At 44.9% G+C, this 13,222-nt stretch overlaps 1 protein-coding gene across 1 annotated transcript in view; it reads right to left on the bottom strand.

Annotated features, from left to right (window-relative positions):
* Positions 1-13,222, bottom strand: part of syt9b (synaptotagmin IXb) — a 79,188-nt gene that overhangs the window by 32,816 nt on the left and 33,150 nt on the right. Inside the window, exons 2-3 of the mRNA XM_069922965.1 lie at positions 7,563-7,905; positions 1,548-2,091 (exon numbers count right to left, since the gene is read on the bottom strand). Coding sequence (XP_069779066.1) covers positions 1,548-2,091; positions 7,563-7,905 — 887 coding nt within the window. The remainder of the gene's footprint in view (positions 1-1,547; positions 2,092-7,562; positions 7,906-13,222) is intronic.

Genomic DNA, 13,222 nt, shown 5'->3' with positions numbered 1-13,222 from the left:
AGAAATGGATCTGCTTATCGTCGACGATAACATATATGAATCTGGAAAATAGGTCAGAGCCGCACAGAAGAGGTTTTCATGCTAGTTTTGCAGATTTCACTGCTGACATCTCTGGGATTTGAACTTCCCCTGTGAAGTTAACAAGTGAAAGCTCAATGTGCTCTCTTCTCAAGCACACCAGTCAATGCATCTCCAAAGGAAAGTATTACAAATGACTACTACATCTTTACAACTGTGTTTTTGCCACAGCTATCAGGCTCTTGAACCTCCCTGGACTACCTGAACCATTCGTTACTCTTTCCTTCCTGTGTGACCTGCTGAGTTTTTCTGACATATTACTTTAATTGCACTTGACCCCAGCATCTGCAGATCTTCTTTAAATTTTAGACATACAGCACGGAAGCAGGCCCTTCTAGCCCACTAACCCATGCCACCCAAGTCCCCCAACTAAGCTACAACCCCCGTACATTTGGAAAGGTGGAGCCCCCGGAGGAAACCCATGCAGCCACTGGGAGAACATACAAACTCCTTACAGACAACGGCGGATTCAAACCTGAGAAACTGGTGCAGCGTGGTTCAACCTCCTACACTAAGCATGCTTGTGGAATTCCGCACCATAAACTCCTCCAGGACCACCAAAACAAATCCGTCTACACCATTGGAATGTCACTTTTCTCTGCAGTAATTGCAACTGTGAATATTTATTTATCCCCCTTTTATATTTATTTTTTCTTTTTCTGTCTCTTGGCTCATGATGTTCATACAACTGACACGATTGTAGTTGATGCACCTTACAGACCTGCGTGGCTGCAACAAGGAAGAATCTATACACTGTGCTCTTGTATATCACAATAAATTCTCACACTCAGATGGAAAGAGAAGCAGTTAGTCACACCCATGCATGACTTCAGGCTCCTGTACCCTTGCTGCCTGAAGGAAGCAGTGAGAAGGGAGCAAGGTCATGATTGTGGAGGGGTCTTTATGATGTTGGCTAATTGAAAATTTCTACAGGTGGACCGTGGAGAGCATTCGGGCTGGTTGCATCACTGTCTGGTGTGGAGGTGCCAAAGCACAGGACAGGAAAAGAAGACAGAGGATTGTAAACTCAGCCAGTGCCATCGTCTTCACTCCATGAAGGATATCTACATGAGATGGTGCCAAAAGAAAGCATCCTCATTCCTCAAGGACCCTCCCCACCCAGGCCATGCCCTCTTCTCACTGCTACCATCGGGAGAGAGGTGCAAGAGCCTGAAGACAAATGCCCAACGGTACAAAAACAGCTTCTTCCCCTCACCATCAGATTTCTGAATGAACCACAGACATGACCTCACTTTCTCTTTTGCCCTCATTTATTTATTGATTTTTTTCAAATGTAATTTATAGAAATTTTTCACTTCTATTGCTATCCCAAAGAATGTATTTCATGACATTCTTGACAATAAATTCTGATTCTGATTCAGTCAACTTACCAGCTACCCAGCACTGATGGGATGAACCAGTGGCTCAGCCAAGCATCTTACTTGGATTGGAATGAAGGTTTCACTTACCGAAGTGACATGCTGAATGTCCCTCCACAGCATCGTCTCCCGAGGGAAGTCGGACAAGTCAAGGAAATTGTCAACAGCCACTTGGCCAATCACATCATGCCGGGAAAACCTGTCAAAGTCGTAGACACTGAAGTGGAGCTTGCGATTGGCCAGCTCGTTGTAGGGGACGGGGAAGAGGAAGGCTTCGTTGAAGACGGGGTTGAGGGTTTTGCGGTGGACTTTAGTCTGGTGTTTGGTTTTTCGGTCTGGCAGTAAGTAAATCTTCACATAAGGGTCAGACGTGCCGGAGAAATCCTTTGCCGGCAGGTTAACAGCTTTGTGGACTTTGACTATCAGCTGCTCCATGTCGCAGTCATACTTCAACACAAAGTTGAGTTTACCACAGGTTTGGTTGTTCCTTCGTCCGTCATCTGTGTCCACCGACCTCTGTTTGTACAACTCAGGCTTAATCCTCCCAATGTCCATCAGCTTCTCCTGCCTTTGGTACTGTTGGATGTCAAAGTCTGGGTTGGAGAGGTTTAACTGTCTTCTTATAGAGTTATGCCTGAAACCAGAGAATAGTATCACTCTACTGAAATATTGGAACAAAGATGCCATCTCAATTATTGGGGCAATATTTGGAGTATTTTTATTTCTTGGCCATTTTCTATTTGGAGAGTTATTTGCTAAGTTGCAGGTGCAGTTTCCCTGGAACCAACAATGACAGATAGGAGCTAGATGGAAGGTAGATGCCTCAAACCTCCAGGGACCTGAATCCAATCTTGATCTCCGATGCTGTTTGTTTACACATTTTACCTGTGTCTGTGCAGTTTTCTCCCATGACCTGAAGGTTAATTGGCTACATTATCCCTCAGTGTAGGTAAACATGAAGAATCTTTGATAGAAGAAATAAACAGGCAGAATCTTTTCAATATGGGGAGAAAATTGAGATGCAAAGGGAGTTGGGAGTCCTCATGCAGGACAAGTTAAACTTGCAGGTCGAGTCAGTGGTGAAGAAGGCGAATTCAATGCTGGGATTCATTTCAAGAGGAACAGAATCTAAGAGCAGGGATGTGATGTTGCAGCTTTATAAGGCTCTGGTGAGACCTCACGTGGAGAATTGTGAGCAGTTACGGGCTCCTCATTTTTTTAAAAATGTGCTAACATTAGATAAAGTTCAGAGGAAGTTCACAAGGGTGACTCTGGAAATGAACACTCCATATGAGGAGTGTTTGACAGCTCTTGGTTTGTATCATTGAAATTTAGGAGAAACATGGGGTTCTCATTGAAACATTTTAAATGTTGAAAGGCGTGGACAAAGTAGATGTAGAAAGGTTGTTTCCCACGGTTGGAGAGTCTAGGACAAGAGGCCACAATTTCAGGGTTAACAGTATCAACTTAGAATAGAGATGCGGAGAAATCTCATCAGCCAAGAGGGTGGTAACTCTGTGGAATTTGTTGCCACAGGTGATTGTGGAGGCCAGGTCACTGGGTGTATTTAAGGCAGAGATTGACAGGTTTTTGATTAGCCAGGGCATCAAAGGTTATGGGGAGAAGGCCAGGCAGTGGGGCGGAGTGGGAAAATAGATCAGCTCATAATTGAATGGCAGAGCAGACTTGATGGGCTGAATGGCCTATTTTGCTTCTCTGTTTTCTGGAATTGCTGGAATGGCAGAGAGATTAAAGTGCTAGGGTATAGGAGAATGAGAAGGGGGACATTTTTAAATATTTTAAAATATATATTTAAATGTATTTGCCACAGGAATATGTGAGGCATAAATAGGGGTGGACAGCCAACACCTTTTCCTTGGGAGAGCAATGGCAAATACCAGAGGATATCTGTATAAAGTGAGGGGAGGAAGGGTTAGTGGTGGATGCCTGGAAAGCATTGGTCGGTGCTGGAGGCTGCTACGATAGAGACATTGAAAATACTCTTAGACTGGCAATTGGATGTCAGGAAAATAGAGGGTTATGGGTGTGAGGGAAGGAAGGGTTAGATTGTTGCGCAGGTTTCTGTAGGTCAGCACGACATTGTGGGATGAAGGGCCTGCACTGTGCTGGTATGTTCTAGTTCCATTAGAATAAAATTCTTATTGTGTAAAGTCAAAGGAAGTTCCGGACATTGAAACACATGGTGGCAAATTACACCCAATTAACATAAACCCTGTACTTTTTTTGAATGTGGAGAGGGTGGGGGGGAAACCCAGAGCACCTGGATGAAAGCCCACACAGACGCGGGTAGAATGTGCTGACAGACAGTGGCAGGTTTGAACCCGGTTCGCTGGCGCTGTAATTGCATTACACCAACCGTGCTGATGGGATTGCTCTGCTGACATAGATTGATTGGCTGAACGACCTCGTCCTCTGTTGCATTAAGGAAGAGACTTGATTATTGTATAATAATTCATAAGAAACCAAGCCAGCATGAAGATAGTTACCAAGGAGGTCAATAACTGGGAGTTCAAGAGTTGGGATGTCATGTTACAAAAATGTGGGAGGCTGATACGACCACATTTGGAATTTTGTGTGCAGTTCTGGTCTCCTAACTTTTGAAAGGATATCCTAGTGCTGATAAGGGTGCAAAAAAGACATGCAGGATGCTACCAGGACTGGAGGTCTTCAGTTATATGGAGAGTCTGGATAGAGCAGAACTCTTTCACTGGAGGGTAGGAGGCCCATGTTGAAATTATAGAGGTTCTCATGATGTAGCCTTGCCTACTTCGGCGAGACTAAGCACAGGCCAGGTGACCTGGAGAGTGCCTGCACACATTCTGAGATGGCTGTCTTGAGTGTTGGGCCACAGGTCATTCCAACCACTCACTTCCCTGTCCCACCACCCTCCCAATTCCCACACCTACCTGGCTATCCACAGTTTTCTCCACTTCCATGGAAAGGCCCAATGCAAACTAGAACAGTGCCCCTTAGGTGCTCATGGAGTTATATGGCCAGAGAGACACATAGCACGATGGTCATATAACTCCATGCTGGCCAAGATGCCTACCTGAGCTCGTCTCCTTTGCTTGAATTTAGTGGATGTACCTCCAAGCATAAACAGATCATAGAACATGGAACATAGAACATGGAATATAGGACATGGAGCATGGAGCATGGAGCATGGAGCATGGAGCATGGAGCATGGAGCATGGAGCATGGAGCATGGAGCATGGAGCATGGAGCATGGAGCATGGAGCATGGGACCTAGAATATAGAACATGTTACATGTTACAGACTAGAACATGGAACATGGTACACAAAACATAGAACCTGGAACATGGAATATGGAACATAGGACATGGAGCATGGTATATGGAACATAGAACATGAAACATGTAACATAGGACATAGAACATGCCACATGTAACACAGAGCATAGAACATAGAACATAGCACATAAAACATAGAACCTGGAACATAGAACATGGTACATTGACCATGGAACAATGTAGCAGAGGAACAGACCCTTCAGCCCTGGATGTCTGTGCCATTCATAATGCCTACTTAAATATTCCCACCTGCCTGCACATGTGCCATATCCCCATTCTTGGCCTGGTCATGTGACCATCTAAATGCCTCTTAAATGTTGCCATTGCATCTGCTTCCACCACCTAAGCTGGCAAGGTGTTCCAGGCAGCCACCACTCTCTGTGTAAAAAGCTTCCCCCCACATCTCCTTTTTACTTTCTCCTTCTCAACCCCTTGAATTTGACATTTCTATCCTGAGGAAAGAACTGTGGCCATCTCCCCTGGGTGATTTTATTTAAAACCTCTTTAAGGTTACCCTTACCTTCTTTTTCTTCAGGGAAAGCAATCCCAGCCTTTCCACCTTATCCTTATCATTCAACCCCATGAATCCAAAAACATTCTTTCATTTAGAGATACAGCACAGAAGCAGGCCTTCCCAGCCCACAAGCCCACACCAATCAAACACACCCATCTGAACAATTCACCCCCTAACCCCGTACATCATTGGATGGTGGGAGGAAACCAGAGCACCCTGGGGAAACCCACGTAGACTTGGCGAGAACATACAAACTCCTTACAGACAGCACGGAATTCGAACACGGGTCGCTGGCACTATGTGAACATTGCGCTCTCCGCTACCCTAACCGTGTCATCCCATTTGTGCACCCTTACCAACTTAATCACTACCTTCTCATAGTAGAGCATGGCATTGACGGCACGGTTAGTGTTGTGGTTAGCGCAATCCCATTACAGCACCAGTGATCGGGGCTGGGGTTCGAATCCCGCAGTCTCTGTAAGTTCTCCCCGTGTCTGCGTGGATTTCCTCTGGGTGCTCCGGTTTCCTCCCACTTTTCATAACATACTAGGGGTTGTAGGTCAATTGGGTGGCATGGACTCGTGGAGCAGAAGAGCCTGTTACTGTGCTGAATGGCTATTTAAAAAAAAAAATTAAATTAAAAAAAAGCAGGCTGACCAGAAATGCACACATCCTGGTCACAACCTCTTCTCACTGTTACCTTTGTTCAGAAGGTAGAGAAACCTTAAGTCCAGCTTCTTGGTTCCAGACAATTTTTTTTTTCCCCCAGCAACCATCAGGCTCTTGAACCTTCCCCTATTACCCCAATCCTAACCATAAACGACAGCCTGCATGATTGATACACCATTTTCTTTTGTACTTCACGCAACTGTGTATATCTATCTATCTTTTTTATTCACCACCTCTTTTTCTCTCAGCGTATTGCGATATTTTAATCCTGCGGTTCTCAACCTTATTTTAGCTATGCATCTCCCCTCACCCCCACCCCCCCCCCCCCCACCCCACACAATAGGACTCTGCTCAAAGTTTACAGGCCCCCTTCCCAGGAAGTTGTCAAGTTTTGGTTTTTTCCGTATTTCTCTTCTACCGACTACTTAAAAATATATTTATGTGCTGTGGCCCCAGGGCACTGTAGGATCCCCGTTGGCGATGGCTGGTTTAATTGAAGCTATTATAGTTGGTGTATCTTACATACCTGTGTGGCTACATCATAATTTCAGTGCATCTGGACATTGTACTTATGTATATGGCAATAAACTCATATACTCAGTACTACAATTGATACAGGATGCTCTGACTATTCTCAATAAGCAATGGGGTAGAAGGATAGCATGGGGAGAGGGTTTGAACTGAACTGGAGGCGAATCCATGGACAATCAGTGACTCTAAGAGGACTCTCTTTTGCTTCTCTTCTTCTGACTGTAAGGGGCATCGGGCAACACTAATGGTGAATCTTTGTCTGCCTTACGGCAGGCAGTGTGCAATTTCATGTAATATTACATTTCTGTTCTATTATGTATCTGATCTGTCTGCAATTAGTATGGCAAACTCAAAGCGCTAAATGGGCTTCATTAATAGGAGGATTGAGTTCAAGAGTCGAGAAGTAATGTTTCAACTCTACAAATCTCTGGTGAGACCACACTTGGAATATTGCATTCAGTTCTGGTCACCTCATTACAGGAAGGATGTGGAAGCTGTGGAGAGGGGGCAGAGGAGATTTGCCAGGAAGTGGCCTGGATTGGAGAACGTATCTTATGAGGCAAGGTTAGCAGAACTGGGACTTTTCTGGGATGAGCGGAGACTTGATAGGGGTCTACAAGATTATGAGATGCAGATAGGGTGGACAGCCAGCGCCTTTTTCCCAGGGCAGGAATAGCAAACACCAGAGGACATCTGCACAAAGTGAAGGGCAGGAAGTTTAAAGGAGACAGCAGGGTTATGTTTTTTTTTTTTTTTTTTTTTTTACACACAGCGAGTTGTGGGTGCCTGGAATGTATTGCCAGGGGTGGTGGTGGAGGCTAAAACATTAGGGGTATTTAAGAGAGACAGAAACATGGATGGAAGAAAAATAGAGGGTTACGGGATAGGGAGGGCTTAGTATATTTTTAGGAATATATGGGTCAGCACAACATCGAAGGCTGAAGGGCCTGTACTGTTCTATGTCTATTTTCCTGCTCCCATTTTGAATGTTTATGTCTGGATGGAGATGGAGAGTGTTGTGTGGGGTGCTCGCTCTCTTTCTCTCTCTCTCTGACTCACCTGGTGGAGGAGGTGGGCTCTGTGACCTGCCGATGCATACGACTGTTGTGGGCACAGTTCTCCTTGTCCATATCCACAGGGATATCGGGGGAGGTGTGGCTGATCTTCATGGCCGACTCTGGGTAGGAGGTGGGTTCCGTGGTAAAGTCCTCGCTGCCCTCGTGCCCATCGGACCCCTTGCCTGTGCAGTGCTGCGGCTCGGGCTGGCTCTCCTTGTGGTTCGACGTCTCGCTTCGTTCTCGCCACGGGATCCAGCAAAGCTTCCAGGAGACAAAGAGTGAGACACCGAAAAGTGCCAGGCCACAGGCAGTAACCACCAGTGACAGGAGGCTAATGGAAATGTCTGGAAAATGGGGAAGACTTACTTGAAGCATTTTTTTCTTTAATTTTAATTTTCTTTAAAAAACAAATTGAAATTTTAAATTTGAAAATTTAAATTTAGTCATACAGCCCTTTTCAGTCCATGAGCTCATGCTGCCCAATTACACCCAATTAAACTACACCACCCCCACACCCCCCCAGTTTTGGAAGGTGGGAGGAAACTAGAGCCCAGAGTTAAACCACACAGATATGGACTGAACATACAAACTCCTTTAAGACACTGGCAGCACCACCTACAGCACTAGCTATCTGTTAGATGTTGCTGGTAAACCATCCTGAACCATTTCTGTCCAAGGGTGATGGTCTTCATTTGACGTAGACCCAGTGGCATGAAGGAACAACAACTGGACAGTGAATGGCTTGGAGGAGCATTTGGTTGTGTTTCCTGGGCCTATTCCTCTTATCTTTACACAAGTGGTGCCAACCATTTCGAATTCACACCCCATTTCCGCACCGAAATTCTGTCCATGTCCTCATGCACTGCCATACCAAGACCATCAGAAAAATGGAACCACAGCATCTAATATTCCATCTGGGCACTCTCCAACTACATGGCATTAACAGTGACTTCTCCAAGTTCCATTAGGCTCCTCCTTTGTCTCTCCTTTTTTCCCTATCACCCTTCCCCCTTTCCTCCAGCTCCCCACCCCTCCTTCCCCATCACTTCTCAGTTTTTTCTGTTCTGCCCTCCTTTCCATGTTCACCTATGACTTCTTGCCCATGGGTCCGTGCTCCTCCCATTGCCCCTTCCTCCCTCCTCCCGCAACCTTTTTTATTCAGGTGCCTGCCTGCTCTTTGCTCATACCTTAATGAAGGGCTCAGGCCCGAAACATTGGTTATGTCCCTTTGCTTCCTATAGACGTTACATGACCTGCTAGGTTTCTCCAGAACTTTTGTGTCTTGTGCTTTGAGTGTTGTTGGGTCTGTGCTCATGTGGGATCTTTCTATCGCACTTTTATTAGTGGAAAGCTTTTGGAAAATTAAGTAGGGGTCACTCACCTCAAGGTGGCCAGTGCTGACCTCCTCAGGACTAGGTTCCCAGTCCAGTTAACTTCCTTATTATTAATAACCCTGAGGGATATGGCCCAGGTACAGGTCAATGGGACTAGGCAGGATTCTAGTTCAGCACAGACTAGATGGGCTGAAAGGCCTACCTCTGCACTGTAGTTTTCTATGATTCGTGGTTCAAATGATTAAAAAAAACCATTTAGACATACAGCATGGTACCAGGCCCTTCCAGCTCATGGGCCCACACCGCCCAATTGCACCCAATTGACCTCCAACCCTGTAGGTTTTGAAGGTGGGAGGAAAGCAGAGTGCCTGGAGGAAACCCAAAAAGATACAGAGAGAATGTACAAAGTCCTTACGGACAGTGCCGTTTAGAACCCGGGTCACTGGTGCTGTAACAGTGGTGGGATAACGGCCACGCAAACCATGCCACCCATGAACTCCAAGGTATTGAAGGAAATAAAATCAAATGAAATTGTGTTTCAATTCTTTAAGCCTTTTTAAAGAAAATTTCTGCAAAATCACACTGTCGGAATTCTAATCGATACCCATGGCTTGGAATGATATCAGTGATAAATCATTTATGGATTACGAATTTCATATCTAGGCAGATTTGAGAACTCAGAAGTATAGTTGTGATTTGATTATAGGTATGAGGTTTTAAATTATATTCTAAGCATCCATTAAATATTCATTGCAAAAAGAAGCTGAGAAAGGTCAGAATTTATAGCACAAAGACAGACCATTTGGCCCATTGGTTTCGTGGTGAGGCTTTTGCTGTCTTCTGATCCCAGCTCACCTCACTTCTGCTACATCATTCCTCTTTGTTAATTTCTCTTGAATATGTTTATGCTTGTGGGATGTTGAACCTTGTGGCACAGTACAGGCCCTTTAGCCCATTATGCAGGGACGACCTATGTATATCCACCCAAGAAAAAATCTAAATCCTCTCTATCTCATATTTCTCTTGCATCCATGTGCCTGTCTAGAGACCCATTGCACCAGCCTCCCACCACCATGCCAGGCACCCAGTTTGGTGTAAAAAAAAACCTGCCCCTCACATCTTTCCTCTCCTCACCTTGTACAGATGCCCTCTGGTGTTTGCTACTTTCTCCCTGGGAGAAAGGTGCTGGTCTACATGTGCCCTTCATAAACCTGTAGACCTCGGTTAAGTCCCATCTCATCCTTTCTCAATCCAATTTTTTTCACTCAAATTACTCAGAATCAGAATCAGAATTTATTGTCATGATCAAGTAATGAAATTCAATAATTTATGGCAGCGTCACAGAGCAAACATTCGTATTATTACCATCTTACTGTTAAAAGAGATAACAGTGCAGGAAAAGTCAGGCAGCATCTTTGGTTCATTGATCATTCAGGAATCTGATGGCAGCGTGGAAGAAGCTGCCCTTGTGCCACTGAGTGCTCGTCTTTAGGCTCCTGTACCTTTTATCCAGTGGTAGCAGAGTGAAGAGGGCATGGGCTGGGTGATGGGGGGGGACTTTGAGGATAGAGGCTGCTTTTTTAAGACACTGCATTATGTAGATGTCCTTGATGGAGTGAAATCTGGTGCCTGTGATGTTGCAGGCTAAGTTAACAACCCTCTAGAGTTTATCTTACCCCAAGAGTTGATGCCACCATACCAGGCAGTGATGCAACCAGCCAGAATGCTCTCCACGGTACACCTGTAGAAGTTTACAAGAATTTTTGGTGACATACCAAATCTCCTTGAACACCGCACAAAGTATAGCCGCTGGCGAGCCTTCTTTGTGATTGCGTCAACATGGAGGGTCCAGGACAGCTCCTCGGAGTTGTTGACACTCAGGAATTTGAAGTTCTTGACCCTCTCTACTACTGAGGTCTGGGTCATTTTCTCCTGACTTCCTCCTGAAGTCCACAATCATCTCCTTGCTTTTGCTAATGTTGAGTGCAAGGTTGTTATCATTACACCATTCAATGAGCTGATCTATCTCCCTCATTGCCGTTTGTGATTCTGCCGACAACTGTGGTGTCATCGACAAACTTGTAGATAGCATTGGAATTGTGCCTGGTCACACAGTCAGGGGTGTATAACGAGCAGAGCAGTGGGCTAAGCACGCATTCAGAATCAGGTTTATTTGTCATGAACGTGAGCCATGAAATTTGTTGTTTTGCAGCAGCAGTTTATGTATTAGAGGTGCAAAATTGTTCAAAATTACATTTCTGTAAATGCAAGATATAAAATAGCAAACAATCATACCAAAGAAGATTTTTTTTAAGTGAGAAAGTGTCTGTGGTTTATTATCCATTCAGAAAGGAAAAAAGGTGTTTTTGTATCGTTGGGTGTTCGATTTCAGGCTCCTGTACCCCCTTCCCAATAGTAGCAGTGAGAAGAAGCCATGGCCTGGGTGGTGGAGGTCCTTGAGGATAGAGGCTGCTTTCTTGAGACACCACCACTTCATATTAACCTCCTATATAAACGTACTCAACCATCTAACCCTTCCTGACCTCACATCCATAACCCTCTGAGCAATGTAATGTTAATGATATTATGCAGAATTGAGAGGTGTTTCGCAGAATTGTGCCAACGAGGACTAATAATCTGGAGGCAATGTGGCCAATCCCATTGTTTCAGCAGGGGATTTACATTCCTTTAATTATGAGAGTAAATATTGAATAGAGATTGCTAATTTCATGCCCATCCGGGTCACTGATATTTTCCATGGAAGGAAATGATACCTTAAGTCGTAGGAGCAGAATCAGGCTATTCAGTCCATCGAATCTGCTCCTGCCATTCAAACCGTGGCTGATATATTTTTCCTCTCATCCCCATTCTCCTGCCTTTTCAACATGACAGCTCACCAGTCTTCGGGACTGGTATTGCAAACCATAGTCTATTTACTGGCCACTTTTTTGAGAAACGGGAGGCTAAGTAGGCCATTCGGTTCTTGAAATTTGTTCCTCCATCGAATGAGATCATGGCTGGTCTACATGAATGGCACTTCCCATCCCTGTGTCCCCATGGTTCTTTTCATATCTAGAGCGCAGTTCATCTCTGTAATGTATAAACATATTGACTGAGATTCCCTGGATAATCCCTCAGCTTCACCAACTTCTGAGTGAAGACATTTCTCCTCATCTCAGTCCTCCACCTGCCCCTTCTGCCCAGACTGTGGATCCAGGTTTTTGACTCCTCAATTGGAGAACCATCCTCCCTGAATCCAACCTGTCAAGCGCGATAAAGGTGTGAGAAAATCTTTGCCACAGGTGCAGAAAAGATTCACAAGGACGACATCAGGACTGGAGGGCTTGAGTTACAAGGAGACACTGAATGTACTTTTTCCCAGAGTTGAGGAGACATACCTATATAGAGGTATGTAAAATCATGAGGGGCAGAGATAAAACTATGAGATAGGAGCAGAAATAGGCTATTCAGCCCATCAAGCCTGCCCCATTAATCATGAGCTGATCCATTTTCCCCCTCAACCCCATTGCCTGGCCTTCTCCTCATAACCTTTGATGCCCTGGCTAATCAAGAACCTATCAATCTCTGTAATAAATACACCCAAGGACCTGGCCTCCACAACTGCCCACGGCAATAAATTCCAGAGATTCACCACCCTCTGGCTGATGAAATTCTTCCGTATCTCTGTTCTAAGCAGATGCCCTTTAAGGTGACACATTACAGGGTAGGGAGCGAAAAAGATGGTATAGATTTAAGGTAAGAAGGGCAAGATGTGAAGGACCTGATTAACTATTTTTTTAAAGTAGACTGTAGTTAGTGTGTGGATCAAGCTGCCAGAAGTAATGGTAGAGGCAGTTACCATGACAACATTGAAAAGATATGGAAATGTCCACTATCCTTTTATCTCCACAGATGCTGCTAGGTCTGCTGGCACTTTTAATGAATCAGCATGGCAGAAGGCCATGAAACCTCTGCCGCTCAGTGACACCCACTTAACCTTCCAACCCATAACGTTTTGGAGGGTGGGAGGAAACTGGAGTGCCAAGAGAAAACCCATGCAGCTCACATACAAACTCCCTACACACTTCCAGCTTTTATTTTGTATAATTTCAGCACTTTTTACCCCAGTTCCTTTCTAAACATTGGATGTAGAAAATTACAGCACAGTACAGGCCCTTCGCCCCATGATGTAATGCTGACTGGTAGAAACTTACTCAATAAACTAACTATTCCCTACCTCACACCCACAGCCCTCTATTTTTCTTACATCCATTTGCCTGACTAAGAGTCTTTTAAAGGTCCCTATTGTGCCAACCTCCACCACCAC

This window comes from Narcine bancroftii, chromosome 1 (genome assembly GCF_036971445.1).
Source record: "Narcine bancroftii isolate sNarBan1 chromosome 1, sNarBan1.hap1, whole genome shotgun sequence".
NCBI lineage: Eukaryota > Metazoa > Chordata > Chondrichthyes > Torpediniformes > Narcinidae > Narcine > Narcine bancroftii.
Note: the sequence above shows the minus strand (reverse complement) of the source record. Positions and strands in the feature narration are given on the sequence as shown.